General features: G+C 39.9%; 1 protein-coding gene across 1 annotated transcript in view; it reads left to right on the forward strand.

Moving 5' to 3' along the window:
- The window catches only part of PARD3B (par-3 family cell polarity regulator beta), a 1152531-nt gene that overhangs the window by 699128 nt on the left and 435902 nt on the right, over positions 1–17501 (forward strand). Inside the window, exons 13-14 of the mRNA XM_027565061.1 lie at positions 1619–1751; positions 9985–10084. Of these exons, the coding sequence (XP_027420862.1) occupies positions 1619–1751; positions 9985–10084 (233 nt within the window). The remainder of the gene's footprint in view (positions 1–1618; positions 1752–9984; positions 10085–17501) is intronic.

The raw sequence follows: 17501 nt of genomic DNA on the forward strand, positions 1-17501 counted from the left end.
AAGATACGTAAACAGTTTTGATGAGAACCTTGTGAAGAATACATAATGAGCCCTTGATTGAATCAAAATCGTTTTAAACAGAAACATGTTTTTCAAAGGATGAGCTTGAGGTTCAATTGTAATTCTATTTGAGCCTAGAGACTTGGTATTAAAAAATGGGTTATGACCTGTTTTTTTCTTTTTCCATCCCCCAAACGTTTCCCTCCCCTGAGTTGTAAGCTCAGCTTGGTAGAAGCAGAATATGTTTAAAAATCCATTATATTTTTTATTGGCTGGGACACTAATGGAAGGCTCCTCGACAGCTCTATTTTACAGGCTGAATACTTTAATTAGGCTGGTTACTGATCAGTTGTTGGGATATTGATTGTGTCATTTATCAAAGAGCCAGGAAAGCAGCAAAAAAATTTGTTGTTGTTGTTAAAGCCCTTGCCGACATAAGGTAGGTCCTACCTCACCTTCCTGCCAGGGCTCCAGCTTAAATTTAGGAGTAGCTTGCACCTGGTTTGGTTGAGTAGTGGTACGGGGCAAAGGGCACCCCTGGGGTGTGGAAAAAGTGTTATAGACCTTGACAAAAAGCAAAGGACCTGTAGTAGCTGAAAACATCTTAATTATGAAGAATGTATGCATTGAATGCTGTGAATATTTTGTTTAACTAGCAGGATACCAAGTTATTATAACTAAAAGAGAGGAGTATAAAATCAAATGCATTGTTTGGGTCAAATGCTCTTTTTCAGAAGGAAAGAGCTTTGGAGATCAATTTTATGTTTCTGTCTGGGGCATGTTCTTCTCACCAGTGGTCAAGGGAATGGTCCTGAGATGGCTTTCAGTTCACTTCTTTGAATCTATTAGGATGACACGTTATGTGAACCCAAGCAAAACCCAGTTCTCTGTGCCTTGTTCCTCTTGAATAGCGGCTAGAACTCCCTGCAGTCAGCCCCTTCTAATGTCTCGGGGGCATCTGGGGCACAGGCCATATGGGGGCATGATTATGAAGATAGCAGTTTTAAGTCTGAATTTGTTTACAGACTGTCAAAATAGAAGGGGGAAATATGGTAAAAGAGAAAACTCTCAGGAGAACCACTGTCTGGCAGTGTCACAGAAGTTTGTTACAGTTCCTGGCCGAAAAGCCTGGTGTCTGCAGTGGGGCTCTCCCGTGGCTTTTCAGTGGTAAACCTGTCTGGGTTCTGACTTGTCCTAAAGCATATGCACTTAGTCGCCAAGCGGGGGAGAGAGAGAGCGGGGAACCATCTGGTTGGCAGAGAAACACCCTTGGCATGAACTGTATTCTTATGTTGACATTACCACAAGCTGCACTCCCAGATGGAAGAAAATGTGAAAGAAGACAGTTGTACGTGGCGGGAAAGAATCATAAAGTTAATCCCCTTTCGTACTGGCTATCAGCACTCCTAAGCCTTAACACCACAATGTCAGTAGTTTTTATTTCTTATTCAAAGATGTTTTAACTGATAGGAACATTTTGATTTTCCACTGTCCAGGATTTCCATGCCAGAGAATCTTGAAAAATTATTTGAAAGTTGATCATTCTTTCACTTTGCTTTCATTGACAAAGTTGGGACATGTTACAAAAGTGAATGTAGTTCTTGTTTTCATTCCTTAGGAGCCTGCAGAATGTGGGGCATTTTCTAAGCCCTGCTTTGAGAACTGTCAAAATGCTGTAACCACCTCCAGGAGAAATGATAATAGTACATTGCATCCATTTGGCACATACAGTCCACAAGACAAACAGAAAGGTAAGGCTCTCTACTGAAAATTATCTACTGCAAGTGGTGTGAGAAAACACAAGTGTTTATTTAAAAAAAAAAAAAAAAGAGGAACAAAGGGGAATTAATTAGACTAAGTGCAGACTTCGTTACTCTGAGTCCTGAACACTGAGAGAAGGGTGGGGGAGCTGACTCACAAGTTGTGAAGCAGATTCCTGGCATTGCCTCCAGTTTAAGTGACAGTTTCTGTGCTTGCTGCCCCAAACATGGAGGGTTATGTATAAAACAAACCATGCCTGCAGAAACAAAATGACAAACCATTATTTTTGTTTAAGAATATTTTAATATTGGAAGTTACCAAGTGTAAATAACAATTCAACTCACAATATATATGGACTGGTATTAAACCATGGAGTGATCATAGCACAATTTGCAGATTTATGCTTATTTTTGAGTGGTAAATGCCATGAACCATGACCATGATTATCTTGTACACGTCACATTTCTAGTGGAGTTTTACATGTAAAAGCCTTAGATTTTCCTCTTTCTGTTTTCAAAAATTATGCTTTAGGCCACCAAGAAATTTATTTCCCTGCTTCTCCTTTCTGTTTAGTAACTTTAATTTTTTTTTGTACTACAAAAGCAATAGATATTCATGACAGAATATTAAGAGAAAGGCAATAAAGAGAAGATTTAATGTTTCTCATGTGTGTGTGCGCTAAGTTGCTTCAATTGTGTCTGACTCTTTGTGACTCTGTGCCATAGCCTGCCAGCCTCCTCTGTCCATGGGACTCTTCAGGCAAGAATACCAGGGTTGGTTGCCATGCTCTCCTCCAGGGGATCTTCCCAACCCAGGGACTGGACCCACATCTCTTATGAGAAACTGACTTGACTTTCTGTCAGTATGTCTTTTCCCATCTTAATACAATTAAATATTTTCTTGACAAAGCAGGATTTCCTTCTGAGTCCGTCACAAAGGCAGGAAGAATCTGGGTAAGGAACAGCAGGTTCCCCTCACACCAGCAATGCCTTCTCTTGACCATGTCCCAATAATGACCAAGAACGTTTCCAGCCCTTATATAACTTGACTGGCATTTAATTCTCAAGCATCATGTAGTCCAGTGACAATCCAAATTCAGGGTTTTATTCCTTGTTTAATATGATGTTCAAAGGAACATTGGACACATTCCCTCCTATCTTGTTTCATTTTCAGTGCTTGTAAAATATTTCGCTGAAGTGAGAATTACATGGTATATTTTTAGAGGACATTGAGACACTCAAGGAAATGGGATAATATCTCTAGGAAGGCTGGCAGAGGCAAACATAATGAAACTATAAAACTAGTTAAAGTGTAAGGATACACCCAGAAAAAAAAATATTTAAATAATAAAATCCATTCAAAACACATGCTGAAAATAAGATGCAGTGATACTTTGGAACTTCAGTAGAATGTTCTAAGTTTGTATTTCCCTGAACAATGAGAGTCCTTTAGGCACAGAACCACTGGAAGGTTCTGTCTGTTCTCTTCCTCCTGAGACATGGATCCATGGTCCACCAGGTACCTGCTACACTTCCTCCTCCTACCTCAACTTTCCAAGGTAACATTAAAAATCCAGCTCTTTTAAAATTCTATTAGACATTATTTCTTTAAAAAGCACAGAAAATCCATTATTATTTCCTTGTGGTTCTGTGATACAATACTCAGTTATAAGAATTTGACCTATCAAAGCATAGACTTGTTAAATTTTAACTGTAATAGGCCAGTAGATGGAACGCTCTTACTTTTTATATAAGCTTATTGACTGAAAGAGAATACTGTAGAAGAATACTGTGCTCGTCACTTCTTTGTAGTATTAATAACATTTTCAGTTTTGAGAACCATTGAGAGTTCCTGAGTTTCAGATGCACATGAGGTGGTCATAGGCCACTGAGACTCATGAAACATGAGTGATGTTGACTTGCCACCACCCAGGTTTCTAAGGAGCTCCTTTAGAAAAACAAGATTGACTTGACAAAATGTAATGTCTAATGAGGAGAGGAACTGTTACAGCCAAAACATTAACTTTTTTTTCTTCCCTTCCTCCTTTCCTTTGTATATTTAAAAGTCCAATGTTGATATGCTGTGTTCCATCTATTTTTGTAATAATAGTACGTGCCACCCACTGTTCTACTGTTATTTTTTATATATATACATAATCCTGTCAAGCTGTTAGAGAGAAAAGGCATTCTTAAAACTAACATTTGTAGAAATTATAACACTAGAAAATTCACATTTGTGTTGGAGAATTGCTCACAATGCCTGCAGCGGAATGAGTGTGGGGCTCCAGGGTGGGAATAATGATGGAGGTTGTCTCCCAGGGGTTCACTATAAAATCCGATTAGGCATTTGAATGGTAATGAAGTGCACACACACTACATTTTCTGAAGATTCTTTCTGGCAGATCTCACCCTGGGCCAAGTAATAGCCAAAGTACAGTTTACCTCTGGTTTGTTCTTCCCTCTCCTCCCGTTGTTCTCATCTCCCTTTTGTGCTCTACTCCTGCTTCCTCCCCACTTTTAGTTCCTGAGAACTCCAGCCCTTGCCCCAAGCACTTGTGGCCCCAAGGCGGCCCAGGATCACCCACTGAGGTCTTCTCAGGCCTTTCACCCACACTCCAAACCAGATGTTTTAATTCTGTATCCTGTCCCACTGAACCCATGTGCCTCGGGGTCCTTTGAAGAGACACATAAGAGTGCGATTATGTACAATATGTCCCCTCCTGGGAACTTGCATGTATCCACCCCCGAATAGCATGTAAGGCACTGCCTCTGCAGTGATGATCAGAAATTGAATTATACTTTTCAACTTGACTGATGATTATGGGATAACTTCATTGTGTACAATGTGCTAGGCTGCAACGATGAACACAATGTTGTTATTGTTCTCAACAATAGTCTAAAGCAGAGGTCAGCAGACTTTGTCTGTAAAGGGCCATAAAATACATTTTAGGCTTTTTGGACCATAGGATCTCTGTTGTAGCTCCTCACCTCTGCCACGGTAGTGTGCAATCAGCCATAGACAGTATGTTCATGATTGTGTTCAATGAAAGTTTATGTACAAAATCAGTTGGTAGGCTGGTTTGGGGCCAGGGCCATAGCTTGCTGCTGCTGCTGCTGACATGAACCCTTTGTCCTTCTTTTCTGATTTGCCCTTGCAGAATGGATCCTATAAAATAAGTCACAACAATAAAAGATGGAGATTAAAATAAGGGTCATTTGGTCATAAATGAAGTAGTAACTAGATGTACAGTATTTTATAGGCAATATGTAAAATATCCATCAAGACCTACCTTGTATATTCAGTGGGATCCAGAAATACTGTTTTTAGGAGACAAGAATTGTAGATTTTCACGATGATAAAGACCTTAACAAATGTGTTTGGATGAAGAGGAAAAAAAAAAATTCTTTACAGCAAGTGGATCTGTTGTTAAAAAGTACTAAGGATAATCACAACATTGTTGATCAACTATACTCCCATATAAAGTAAAAAGTTAAAAAAAAAAAACTACCAAGGATAAAGAGTCATCAAAGAAAACACATCTGCACCTATCATCACTTTAAAAACACGCAGATTATTCATGTGAATAAAACAAAAATTGAAGTTAATGATCATAATAAACTTGAAGTAGCCAGTTCAGTTCAGTTCAGTCGCTCAGTCGTGTCCGACTCTTTGCCACCCCATGAATCGCAGCACACCAGGCCTTCCTATCCATCACCAACTCCCGGAGTTCACTCAGACTCACGTCCATCGAGTTGGTGATGCCATCCAGCCATCTCATCCTCTGTCGTCCCCTTCTCCTCCTCCCAATCCCTCCCAGCATCAGAGTCTTTTCCAATGAGTCAGCTCTTTGCGTGAGGTGGCCAAAGTACTGGAGTTTCAGCTTTAGCATCATTCCCTCCAAAGAAATCCCAGGACTGATCTCCTTCAGAATGGACTGGTTGGATCTCCTTGCAGTCCAAGGGACTCTCAAGAGTCTTCTCCAACACCACAGTTCAAAAGCATCAATTCTTCAGTGCTCAGCCTTCTTCACAGTCCAACTCTCACATCCATACATGACCACTGGAAAAACCATAGCCTTGACTAGACGGACCTTTGTTGGCAAAGTAATGTCTCTGCTTTTGAATATGCTATCTAGGTTGGTCATAACTTTCCTTCCAAGGAGTAAGCATCTTTTCATTTAATTTCATGGCTGCAAACACCATCTGCAGTGATTTTGGAGCCCAAAAAAATAAAGTCTGACACTGTTTCCACTGTTTCTCCATCTAGAGGACATGCTAAAGAAGAAGAATGAGAGGCGAAAGAGGAGGACATGGATGAATTTATATGTAGTGCAGTAAGAGAAATAAATATAGACAAGTAGATGATAGATTGATAGCTTATTGCAAAAGCAGCACGTGGTAAATGTTACACAAGAATTAGTTTTTGTAATATTAACAGATAAACTGAAAGTGTCAGTGGATAAAGATAGTGAGGATGTATTTCTTGCTAATATCACAGCCCAGTGAGAACTGAGGGACCTGGGCTCTTTCCATTGGAAGCTGGCCATCTTCTGGTGCCTCATCCACTTATGGTTGCAGCAGGCAGATGGGAAAGGGGGAGAAGTTGCATTTACCCTTTCTTAAGCATTGAAACTGGACACAACATTGACCATAGTAACTTACTTTCTATTGTCCAGAACTGGTCTTGTTATAAAAAGGGGTGGAAAATGGGGTTGATGCTCTAGATGTGTACGAGGAAGAAAGGAAGACCATAGGTACTGGGAGCACTAGAATTCTCTGCCACTGTTGTAAAAATACCAATAGATCCCAGAAACCAACAGTGAAGGTTTCATAGAAAAGGTGATATTTGAGGTGGACCTTGGGAGAAGGGTGGGACTTTTAATGGATGAAATGGGTTTTGCAATTATATGAGCAAGTACACTGGGGTAGAAAAGCCTGGCCTTGGGGTCTAGAATTGTAAATGGTCTCTAGTGGCTAATGTGTAATAGATAAAGTTAACTGCCAGGGACAGAGACTTTTGTACTCTAGGCAATTGTGTGCAACTGAAAATTTTTTGATCAGGCAGTTATATGATCACAGCTATGTTTGCCACTAGTGAAAAAATGAACTGAGAAGTTGAGGATAAAAGATCAGAACTGATAGAAAAGATGTGGTCCCCATATGTCCTTTATTCCAATTTACCTTGTAGACTTTCTGCTCTGTGTGCATGTGTGCTAAGTTGCTTCAGTCGTGCCCAATTCTTTGTGACCCTATGGACTATAGTCTGCCAAGCTTCTCTGTCCATGGGATTTTCCAGGCAAGAATACTGGAGTGGGTTGCCATGCCCTCCTCCAAGGGATCTTCCTGACCCAGGAATCAAACCCAAGTCTCTTATATCTCCTGCATTGGCAGGTGTGTGTGTGTGTGTGTGTGTGTTTTCTTTTTTACCACTAGCGCCATCTCTCAGCAAATCTTTGACTGCTGCATATTACCAGGTCACTGGAGGTGGAGGATAGTGCTGACCGCTTTGTTCTTCGTGCTTCTGTACTCTGATCATCTGACTTATCAGATTCCTGCTTCAAGTCTCATTTTCAGGGATATTTCAGCAGTGCTAGAACTCCTCCATTTTATAATAGTCTGTGATGCAGAGCTTTGAACAAGTCCTTCCCTGGTGTATTCATCAGGGTTCTCCAGAGAAACAGAACCAATGGAATGTATATGTGAGTATATGTATGTCTCTCTGTGTGTGTATTACATATACATACATATGTAGAGATTTATTGTAAAAGGTTGGGTAACATGATTATAGAAGAAGGCAAGTCCCAAGACCTGCAGGGTAAGTGGGCAAGCTAAGACCTAGAAGAAAGAGCCAATGGTGTAGTCCCTCTCTGAAGGGGCTAGCAGGATAAAGAACCAGGAAGAGCTAGTGGTTCAGTTTGAATCCAAGGGCAGGAAAAAAGCCAGTGTCTCAGTTTGAAGGCAGTCAGGCAGGAAGAATTCTCTCCTACTTAGAGGAAGGTCAGCCTTTTGTTCAGGCCATCAACAGATTGGATGAGGCCCACCCACATAGGGGCAGTTGCTCAGTGGTAAAGAATCCACCTGTACTTCAGGAGCTGCAGGAGACTCAGATTCAATCCCTGGGTTGGGAAGATCCCCTGGAGGAGGACATGGCAACCCATTCCATATTCTTGCCTGGAGAATCCCATGGACAGAGAACCCTGGTGGGATACAGTCCATACGTTCACAGAGTCAGACATGACTGAAGCGACTGAGCATGCGTGCATACCCACATATGGGAGGGGTGCAATCTACTTTGTCTGCTGATTTCAATCTTACTATCACTCCAAAACAACCAGACAGAATACCGAGTGTCTTGGCACCCTGAGCCCAGTCAAGTTGACACATAAAATTAGCCATCAAACCTGGTGTGTGGGCAGGTCAGAGCAGATTGCTACCAGCAGCATTTCTCAAGGACAAAGAGATTATTTCCTTGTTCCATCAACAGAGTCAACTTTCTAGTAGAATCTCACTATAACAGATCCATAGCAAGTTTATGGCATACAGATTAATAATCCTTTTTTGTGCTTATTGGCACTTTGTGTTTATAAATCACTGTTTGAATATGCACAGTCTTATATAATCCTGTGCTCTTCCAATGAAAGTATTCGTTTCCCTACTATGTAGATTTAAAAACCAAAGTTTATAGAAGTTGAGTAGTTTTCTTAAGTTCATACAGCATAACAGGCCGTGATTGGAAATACGTAGTTTTGCAACACAAACCATACTCTTAACCATTATGCATACAATTTTTTCATACATTATTTAATAATTTATTTTTTGATAAGGGTTAAATCAAGCTCAACATTCATAAAATGAAGATCATAGCATCTGGTCCCATCACTTCATGGCAAATAGATGGGGAAACAGTGTCAGACTTTATTTTGGGGGGCTCCAAAATCACTGAAAATGGTGATTATAGCCATGAAATTGAGAAATGCTGCTCCTTGGAAGAAAAGTTATGACCAACCTAGATAGCATATTGAAAAGCAGAGACATTACTTTGCCTACAAAGGTCCATCTAGTCAAGGCTATGGTTTTTCCAGTGGTCATGTATGGATGTGAGAGTTGGACTGTGAAGAAAGCTGAGCACCAAAGAATTGATGCTTTTGAACTGTGGTGTTGGAGAAGACTCTTGAGAGTCCCTTGGACTGCAAGGAGATCCAACCAGTCCATTCTGAAGGAGATCAGCCCTGGGATTTCTTTGGAAGGAATGATGCAAAGCTGAAACTCCAGTACTTTGGCCACCTCATGTGCAGAGTTGACTCACTGGAAAAGACCCTGATGCTGGGAGGGATTGGGGGCAGGAGGAAAAGGTGACGACAGAGGATGAGATGGCTGGATGGCATCACTGACTCGATGGATGTGAGTTTGAGTGAACTCCGGGAGTTGGTAATGGACAGGGAGGCCTGGCGTGCTGTGATTCATGAGGTCGCAAAGAGTTGGACCCAAATGAGCAACTGAACTGAACTGAAATAATACTTAAAGCTAAACTCAATGCTTGGTACACAGAAAGATCTCAAAAATCCTTGTTATTAGTTGTAATATTCAGTATACATGTCTATTTACTTTTCATATAAAATAGACTGAGAAGTAAACAGTTTTTGTGGGTAGGAAAACCAGGATTCAGACCCTAGTCTTCTGCTCCCTAGGCCCCAAACTTAGGGTTTTCCAATACAATGCAGATGCAAGAAGAATTTTTTTTTTAAACCTCTACGGTGTCTAAACGGTGAGTAGATATACTGTATCTCATGATTTTTTAAGTACTTTTTGTCACTGAGGCCAATGCTTAAATCACCATCTAATCCACAGCATTCATTACAGAATCTTGTTTACCAAAATGTTAAGTCATTAAAAAAAATGGCTTGTTAATCTTCTACAAATCACAAGTAATGAATATGTGTCAGCCATTTTGAGATGGGAAAATGTAGTTAAGATGCACGGACTTCACTTGCCAGGGGTTCCCAGCGGGTCACCATCGTAAAAGCATATTAGCAGGCTACGATTTCTTCATACAGGCTGTATTAGTGCACATATGAGCCCTTCAGTTCTGTATGAGGACTTATTTATTTCATGGTTGGTTTCTGCGTTGGTGAAAATTATGTCTGAGAGATGGACTGGAACAAATCCAGGCACCAAACAGTTTTGCCTCCAGTTTCCTGCAGCTTTATTTGTTCTTTGTTTGTAGACCTATTGCTTCCCAGTGACGGATGGGCTGAGAGCGAAGTACCACCTTCTCCCCAACCACATCCCGTTCTGGAATTGGGCCTTGAAGATTACAGCCACAGGTATCGATAAAATGATATATCGTAAATGTTCCCTGTTATGGTTTTTCTGGGAAAACCCAGCAACCTTATTTTAACTCTATTTCTTTCCAGAATGGAAATCTCATAGTATCTATAATTCCTTTCCAGTGAAAACTTCTTATAGCTAATATTGACACCTCAGATGGTTCATTTTCGCCTCCTGGAATTTGAGATTCATCATATATTATTAAAATATATGGGGAAATTGTTGAATCTTTTTTTTTACCAAGTTAAAAACTAGAGAGATGGAACTCAAAAAAAGTTATATGGGAGGGTATAAAACAAAACTGAGAAGACATAAAGCTCCTTTTTTTTTTTAATTTGTAATTGGCAAATTCTAAAAGTATCTTAAAAATATATGTTCCAAGAAAGTTAATGGAATCTAAAAATTAAAGCAACAGCATATGTAATCTAAACTATTGAAAAGAATGCCCAATATTATATCCATTCTGTAATAGAAACAAAAAAATCAATAATGTTTAGACTCACACAAGCATGAGAAAGAGAGATTTACTAAGCATACACACCATTTGAATAGTAGAATTCATAGATTTTATTCTTCTGATGAGTTTTAAAAATCATTAACTTGTCCCTTAGCTATTTTCTATATTTATTATGGCTGTTAAAAATTGGATATTTTATTCCATTGTTGCCCCATGGTAATCCTGTGAGATTTTTTTCATTTATCTTGCAGCAAGGCTGGTGTCATCACTATTATGTTTTTTATTACAATCTGCTAAAAATAAAACAAGAGTATAGCTACCTCTATTAGCCAAAATCTTAGGCTATCTCCTATTCCTACATTTCTGAAGTCAAATATCTTACTCAAACACAATTTCTTCAACTAGACTGATAATCATAATAATGTTCTAGATCAATATCTCTGGGGGTTTATTGAGCAAAAATCTGGACATATTTGATTTTGCTTGTTTATTTCCATTGCCTGCCTTTAGTCTGAATCAAAAATGACAGTTTGGTAGCATTAAAATTCCCCTGTTGAAAATAATTTCACTCACCTACCTTATTGTTTATCCAGGCTATATGCACAAAACTGCTAGAACAATGCAGAGTTAAATGAGATATAAACCTGTCATGATGTATTTATAATAAATATTTATTTGGTCTTAATCCCATTTCTGGCACTGGCCCCTAAAAACCTTGAAATTTCCTAAGTATTGAGAGTGATAAAGGTGTCTTATGTAAATGAAGTGGCTTTTGGAAGCATCTAAGGAAGGAGATTGGTTGCCAGTGGAGCCAGTCTTGTGCTTTGAGGGTTGGAACTTCAATCCCATCTAGAGAAATGGGCCCTGAATCAGTTGACCATGGCCAATGATTTAATCAGTCTTGCCTTAGTAATGGGGGCTTCTTAGGTGGTGCTCGTGGTAAGCAACATACCTCCCCACTGCAGGAGACCTAAGAGATGAGGGTTCGATCCCTGGATCAGGAAGATGCCCTGGAGAAGGAAATATCAACCCACTCCAGTATTCTTGCCTGGAGAATCCCATGGACAGAGGAGTCTGGTGGGCTGTGGTTCATAGGGTTGCAAAGAGTCAGACACAACTAAAGCAACTTCGTGTGTAGGCATGCCTGTTTTATGAAACCTCCATAAAACCCCAGAATGACAGGGTTTGGAGACCTTCTGAGTTGGTAAATATGTGGAGATGTGAGGAGAGGGGTGCATTTAGAGCACAGAAGCTAGGAGCCCCTTCCCACATACTTTGCCTCACGCAGCTCTACATGAGGCAGTTCCTAAGTTTTATCCTTAAACAATAAACCAGTGAGCTAGGAAGTAACATGTTTCTCTGAGTTCTGTAAAATGAAAGTGAAGTCGCTCAGTTGTGTCCAACTCTTTACAGCCACATGGACTGTAGCCTACCAGGCTCCTCCATCCGTGGTATTTTCCAGGCATGAATACTGGAGTGGGTTGCCATTTCCTTCTCCAGGAGATCTTCCTGACCCAGGGATTGAACCTGGATCTCCCGCATTGTAGGCAGACGCTTTACCATCTGAGCCACCAGGGAAGATAGAGTTTTGTAAGCCACTCTCAAGTACTGATCAAACCCAAGGATAGAAAGGAAAGAGGTAGGATGGGCAGTTTAGGTTAGGAAAAGCAAATGAGGAGAGAGGGAAAATGCAGTGTGTTCAATGTGGTGAAACATATAGTATCTGGGAAAGAAGTTATGGCAAGGGCATGGCCAGCCATTCTCCGTGAGCACCATGCTTCTCCAGAGAGCTGTGGAGAAGCATTGAAGGGTTTGAAGGCGGGCGGTGACAATATCACAATACGTGAGTACAGTCGTGGAGGATAAATGGATAAGGGAAGCCAGAGACAGGGATACTAGTCTGAAACCACCAGCAAGAGAAGAGAGGGGCTTGAAAAAAAGAAAGAGCAGCATAGCTGGAGTCAAGAAGGGACAAAGTCAAAGAAATTTTTGAAATGGAATGAACAAATCTAAAGCTTTGAATCACTCAATCTCTCTTTCTCTCTCTCCCCCTACCCCCCTGGGATTCTGTGACCTGTACCATCCTACAAGCTGCTGTGTTGCCTAGGTGACCAGCAGCCATGGGGATTTGGATGTGTGAAACTTAGAGTGAAGGAAGCCTTGGAAGGGAGCCAGGAGGGTTCAGCAAATGAGGCTGTCCTATCTTTAAAAAAAAAAAGAAAGAAAAAAGGTAAAAGCCCTCTGAAAGGAAAAAGTAGTGCTTTAAAGGATGGAACCAGTCTTATGAAACAGAAAACTATTAATTCGCAAGGAGTGAAAAACAAATTTCATCAGGCTAAATTTGTGCCTATACTCTGAACCCAGATGAAATCAGGAGTTGAAGTCACTTGTTTGTAGTGATATGGTCTTCCCAGGTGGCACTAGTGGTAAAGAATTCACCTGCCAGTGCATGAGATGTAAGAGATGTGGGTTCAGTCCCTGGGTTGGAAAGATTCCCTGGAGGAGGGCATGGCAACCCACGTCAATAATTATTTGACAAAAATTCAGAATGTGTCTAAATTAAAAACATACATATGTGTGTGTGTATATGTGTGTGTGTGTGTGTGTGTGTATATGTATGTATGTACATATATCGGAGAAGGCAATGGCACCCCACTCCAGTACTCTTGCCTGGAAAACCCCATGGACAAAGGAGCCTGGTGGGCTGCAGTCCGTGGGGTCGCTAGGAGTCGGACACGACTGAGCAACTTCACTTTCACTTTTCACTTTCATGCATTGGAGAAGGAAATGGCACCCCACTCCAGTGTTCTTGCCTGGAGAATCCCAGGGATGGGGGAGCCTGGTGGGCTGCCCTCTATGGGGTCACACAGAGTCGGACACAACTGAAGCAACTTAGCAGCAGCAGCAGGTACATATATATGAAAGAAATATATTATCTACCATGATGTTTCAGAAAGAGATTAAGGCAAATCAACAGCAGACAGAATGTATTGAATGTGGTTAGCTGTTCACAGCACTTGGTTATTCCCTATGTGTTCAGTTTCTCCCCCTCTTGGTTCTCTCTGAGTTCTGTCTCTCCTTCCGTGTCTCTTCCCATACACGTGACCTACGTCTACCCTCATAGTAACCAAACGCTAAAGATAATCCATGGCCACCTGAGACTTTAGACATAATTATTTTGGCATGCCCTTCGAAACCTGCCCCTGCCTTTTTATTTCAGATGGTTCTCCTTGAACGTTCATGGCAGGTCTTGTAGGTCTTTCACATTCCTGATTTGTCATCATGTTTGGGACACTGGCATATGTTTCGTGCTACCTTTATTTATTCATTATGCAGCATCATCTGACATTGACTATCATTTCTCTTTGATAGATTCCCTGGTTGTTCATGCTGAAAACACAGTCTTTATCTAGGATATGCCTTTGGCCTGCTGTCAACTTGCGTCTTCCACTGCGGCCCACTCAGCCATGAGCACATGCTAACTGCTTTCAAAATTAAAATATGTCATATTTTATAGTTAATTATTCTGTCACTGTCTCACACCAAAAAATTCTAATATGTAGCATAAAATTACAAACTGTTTTACTAGTCTAATGAGTCTAATGTTATTTTACTAGTCTAAGTTATTTTCCCATTAGTCAATTCAATACTACACACATTTAAGTACAAGTTCATATTAGCTCTAAGCCTACCGTGCCTCATATAACACCTCCTTCCTTTCTTCCTTACATATATGCCAATCTGATACCAGCCTAATTTCCATTTTGTACCATGGCAAGAGAGGTCCTTTTATTGAAGGCTTTCAACGTGTATACTTGTCCATGTTCAAAACAATAATAACAGAAGTATATATCATCATGACTAATGTAATGGACATATCCAGGTTTGCCTGTGTTTATTACATATATATATATATATATATATATATATACATGCACATATATGTGAATATATGTTGCGTTCATATGTACATATTTACAAAGCAGCTTTTTATTTCTTTGATCATCTTTGATGGTATCTCTGCATCTGTACAAAAAATTCACTTTATTTAGACTGATCCTTACTTGATGTTACTATATTGCTGTCTTGTTTTTTCAATGGAGATGGGGTTAATTGTTTCCCAAGAGTTTGGGAAAATTTGAGTTCTTATTCTTAATTTGACAAATAATGCCTAGTTTGGTAAAGCATTCTAAAACAGTAAAGTGAATTAACCAAAACATTACACAGTTGGGTGGATTCCCATAGTCTGCCTTGAGCAGAGCACTTGAAATGCAGCGTGATTTCTTTTAATGAGGAATATTCATGTTGTTCTACATTTTCTCCCAAAAGGTTTTCATTATAACATGTGGCATATGTTTTGATTAACCCTTTAGTTTTCTTTTATTTCACAACATGTACCACTCTGTTGAAATTTAAAAAAAAAAAACAAACCTAACCTAAAATGCAAGCTGCATAAGAGCGTGTGTGAAACTGTACTAAGAGGTAAAGGATGCAGTTCTATGGATGCAGGATTAGCAACAACCTGCATCCCAGGCTGGCCACCATTTTAGACAAAGATCTTGCGGCTCTGGGAAAAGTTCAAGTAGCCACAAGCTGGTCCCGACTTCTCCAGTGGCCAGCTGTTGTGACCTTGGAATATCAGTCTCCTCTTTGGGCCTCAGTGTCTTACCTACAAGATGAAGAGTTAGATGAGGTGACTTTAATGACTTCCAACTCTTCGATTCTCTGGTTCCATGAAGGTCATGAGTCTCTCTGACACTAAAACCGTATCATCACAAGAGATCAAAGGATGAAAACTAAGTGCAAATAAAGGTCGGATAACACATTTAAAGGCAAGTGCTTCCAAAACATCAAGGTTCAAAGGAAAGCTCACATTCACCATGGCATCTCAGAATTCCTCTTTAAAGTGAACTAAAACAATTAAAATATTCTATTATGCCAGGCCAGTCAGTAGCACTAGTGGATCAGGATTTATGTTTGCAGTTAACGTATTTTGCCACCATCACTAGATACCCCGTCTAATATGTTTGACATCAGTAGCTTTCTTGGCTGAGAATGTAGCCAGACACCAAGAAAGAAGCCAAAGCGGGGAGGCAGGGAAGGAGAAAAGAAAAACTTTCATAATTCTAAAGAGTAGCTTTAAACTTCTTGAGCAGTTTTCATGAAAAATACACAGTTGTCTCTCGGTGTCCATGAGGAATTTGTTCCAGGACTCCCAGGGGTACTAAAACCTGCAGGTGCTCAAGTCCCTGGTATAAAATGGTATACTGTTGTATACAGCATCCTCCCATATGCTTCAAACCACTTAATACAATGTAGATGCTATGTAAATAGTTGTCAGGGCATGGGAAATTCAAGTTTTGCTTTTTGAAACTTTCCAGAATTTTTTCTTTTCTGAATATTGTTGGTCCCAGGTTGGATGATCCTTAAATGCCATGCTGAGGATACGGAGGATAGACTGTGTAATTTTTTTTTGCTGAAGAGTTCCTTAGACCCTCATTCAAAGACCAGGCTAAGCTACAGAAACAAAGGAAAGGATTAAAGTTTACTTTTGTAAGCTTTTGTTGAGCTCTTACTGTATATTAGGCACTATTGTCAGTATTTAACATATCATCGTTTATTTCACCCTTATGACAACTTTATTAAGTAAATTCTATTACTGTCTACTTCTTAAAAAGATTCTTTTCTGTTATGGTTGGCTACAGGCTATTGAATATAGTTTCCTGTGCTATATACACTGTCCATTTTATGCATTAGGCCACCTACCCTGGCATCTCACTCCCAAGCGCGTGGCCTTAAACCGTATTGTGTATTTGTGTATGTGTGTGTGTGTGTGTGTGGTCACTAGTATCCGACTCTTTGCGACTCCATGGACCGTAGCCCACCAGGCTCTTCTGTCCGTGGAATCTCCAGGCAGGAATACTGGAGTGGGTTGGCATGTCCTTCTCCAGGGGATCTTCCTGACCCAGGGATAGAACTTGGGTCTCCTGCGTTGCAGGCAGATTCTTGACCATCTAAGCCACCAGAGAAGTCCACAAATCTTATACCACAGCTCCTTCTAAATAGGAGAGAAGGGCTTTTAGTCACAAGCCCACGGAAAGTCTGACAAAAACAGAGAAGCCAAAAAAAAAAGCAAACTGTAAAAAAATCAAGTAACTTGAAAAGCAAAAACTTAACAGTCATTTGAAAAGCAAAAGCAGGTCTATTTATTTATCTGCTTATTTCCTAAATGCTCCTACTGTACTTACTCTGCCCCAGACCCTAGTCTCCTTATTTTACAAATCGTTTGTAAAATAATCATTTGTAACTCATTTTATCTGTTATTAAAGATTGTTACCCATGGGAGATAAGGAGTGTAATTATACCCATTTTATACACACAAAAAATTGAAACACAGAGAGGTTCAGTAACTTGCCTGGTCCCACAGCTAGTAAGGAGCAGAGCCAGGATTTTAAACTGAGCAGACCTGCTCTGGACTTTGTGCTTTTGAATGCTCTGCTGTATTACACTACATTACAATAGCAGAGGCTCATTCACTCAGCAGTATTATTATTGCTGCAAGGCAGTATTAAATATGCATGACTAATAAGTTTCAAGAAAGATTGAACCTTTTTTGATATATTTGGTTAAGAAAGTGAGATTCCCCAGTACATTTTAGGATTCTCATTCATAATGGTTGAGTTTTTGAGTTGTTATTTTATTGTTTACAGTGTCAAATCCCAACTGTTTGAAAAAATTCAGTCCTTTCTGATTTACCAAGAAGACTTCATTTTATTTTTTCCTGTATTTAAGATTAAAGTTGTGTTGAAATGAGCTGCCATATTTACTTTCTAAATATATGTACCAAGGGAGAAAGGGCTCTAAGTTAATGTATGAAAAGTATATAAATATAAATTATTTCTAGATCAAGAAATGAGGTATTGTCTGTAATTCCCTTATATAATCCCCTCCATCCT

The sequence above is a fragment of the Bos indicus x Bos taurus genome, chromosome 2, assembly GCF_003369695.1.
Source record: "Bos indicus x Bos taurus breed Angus x Brahman F1 hybrid chromosome 2, Bos_hybrid_MaternalHap_v2.0, whole genome shotgun sequence".
Lineage (NCBI taxonomy): Eukaryota > Metazoa > Chordata > Mammalia > Artiodactyla > Bovidae > Bos > Bos indicus x Bos taurus.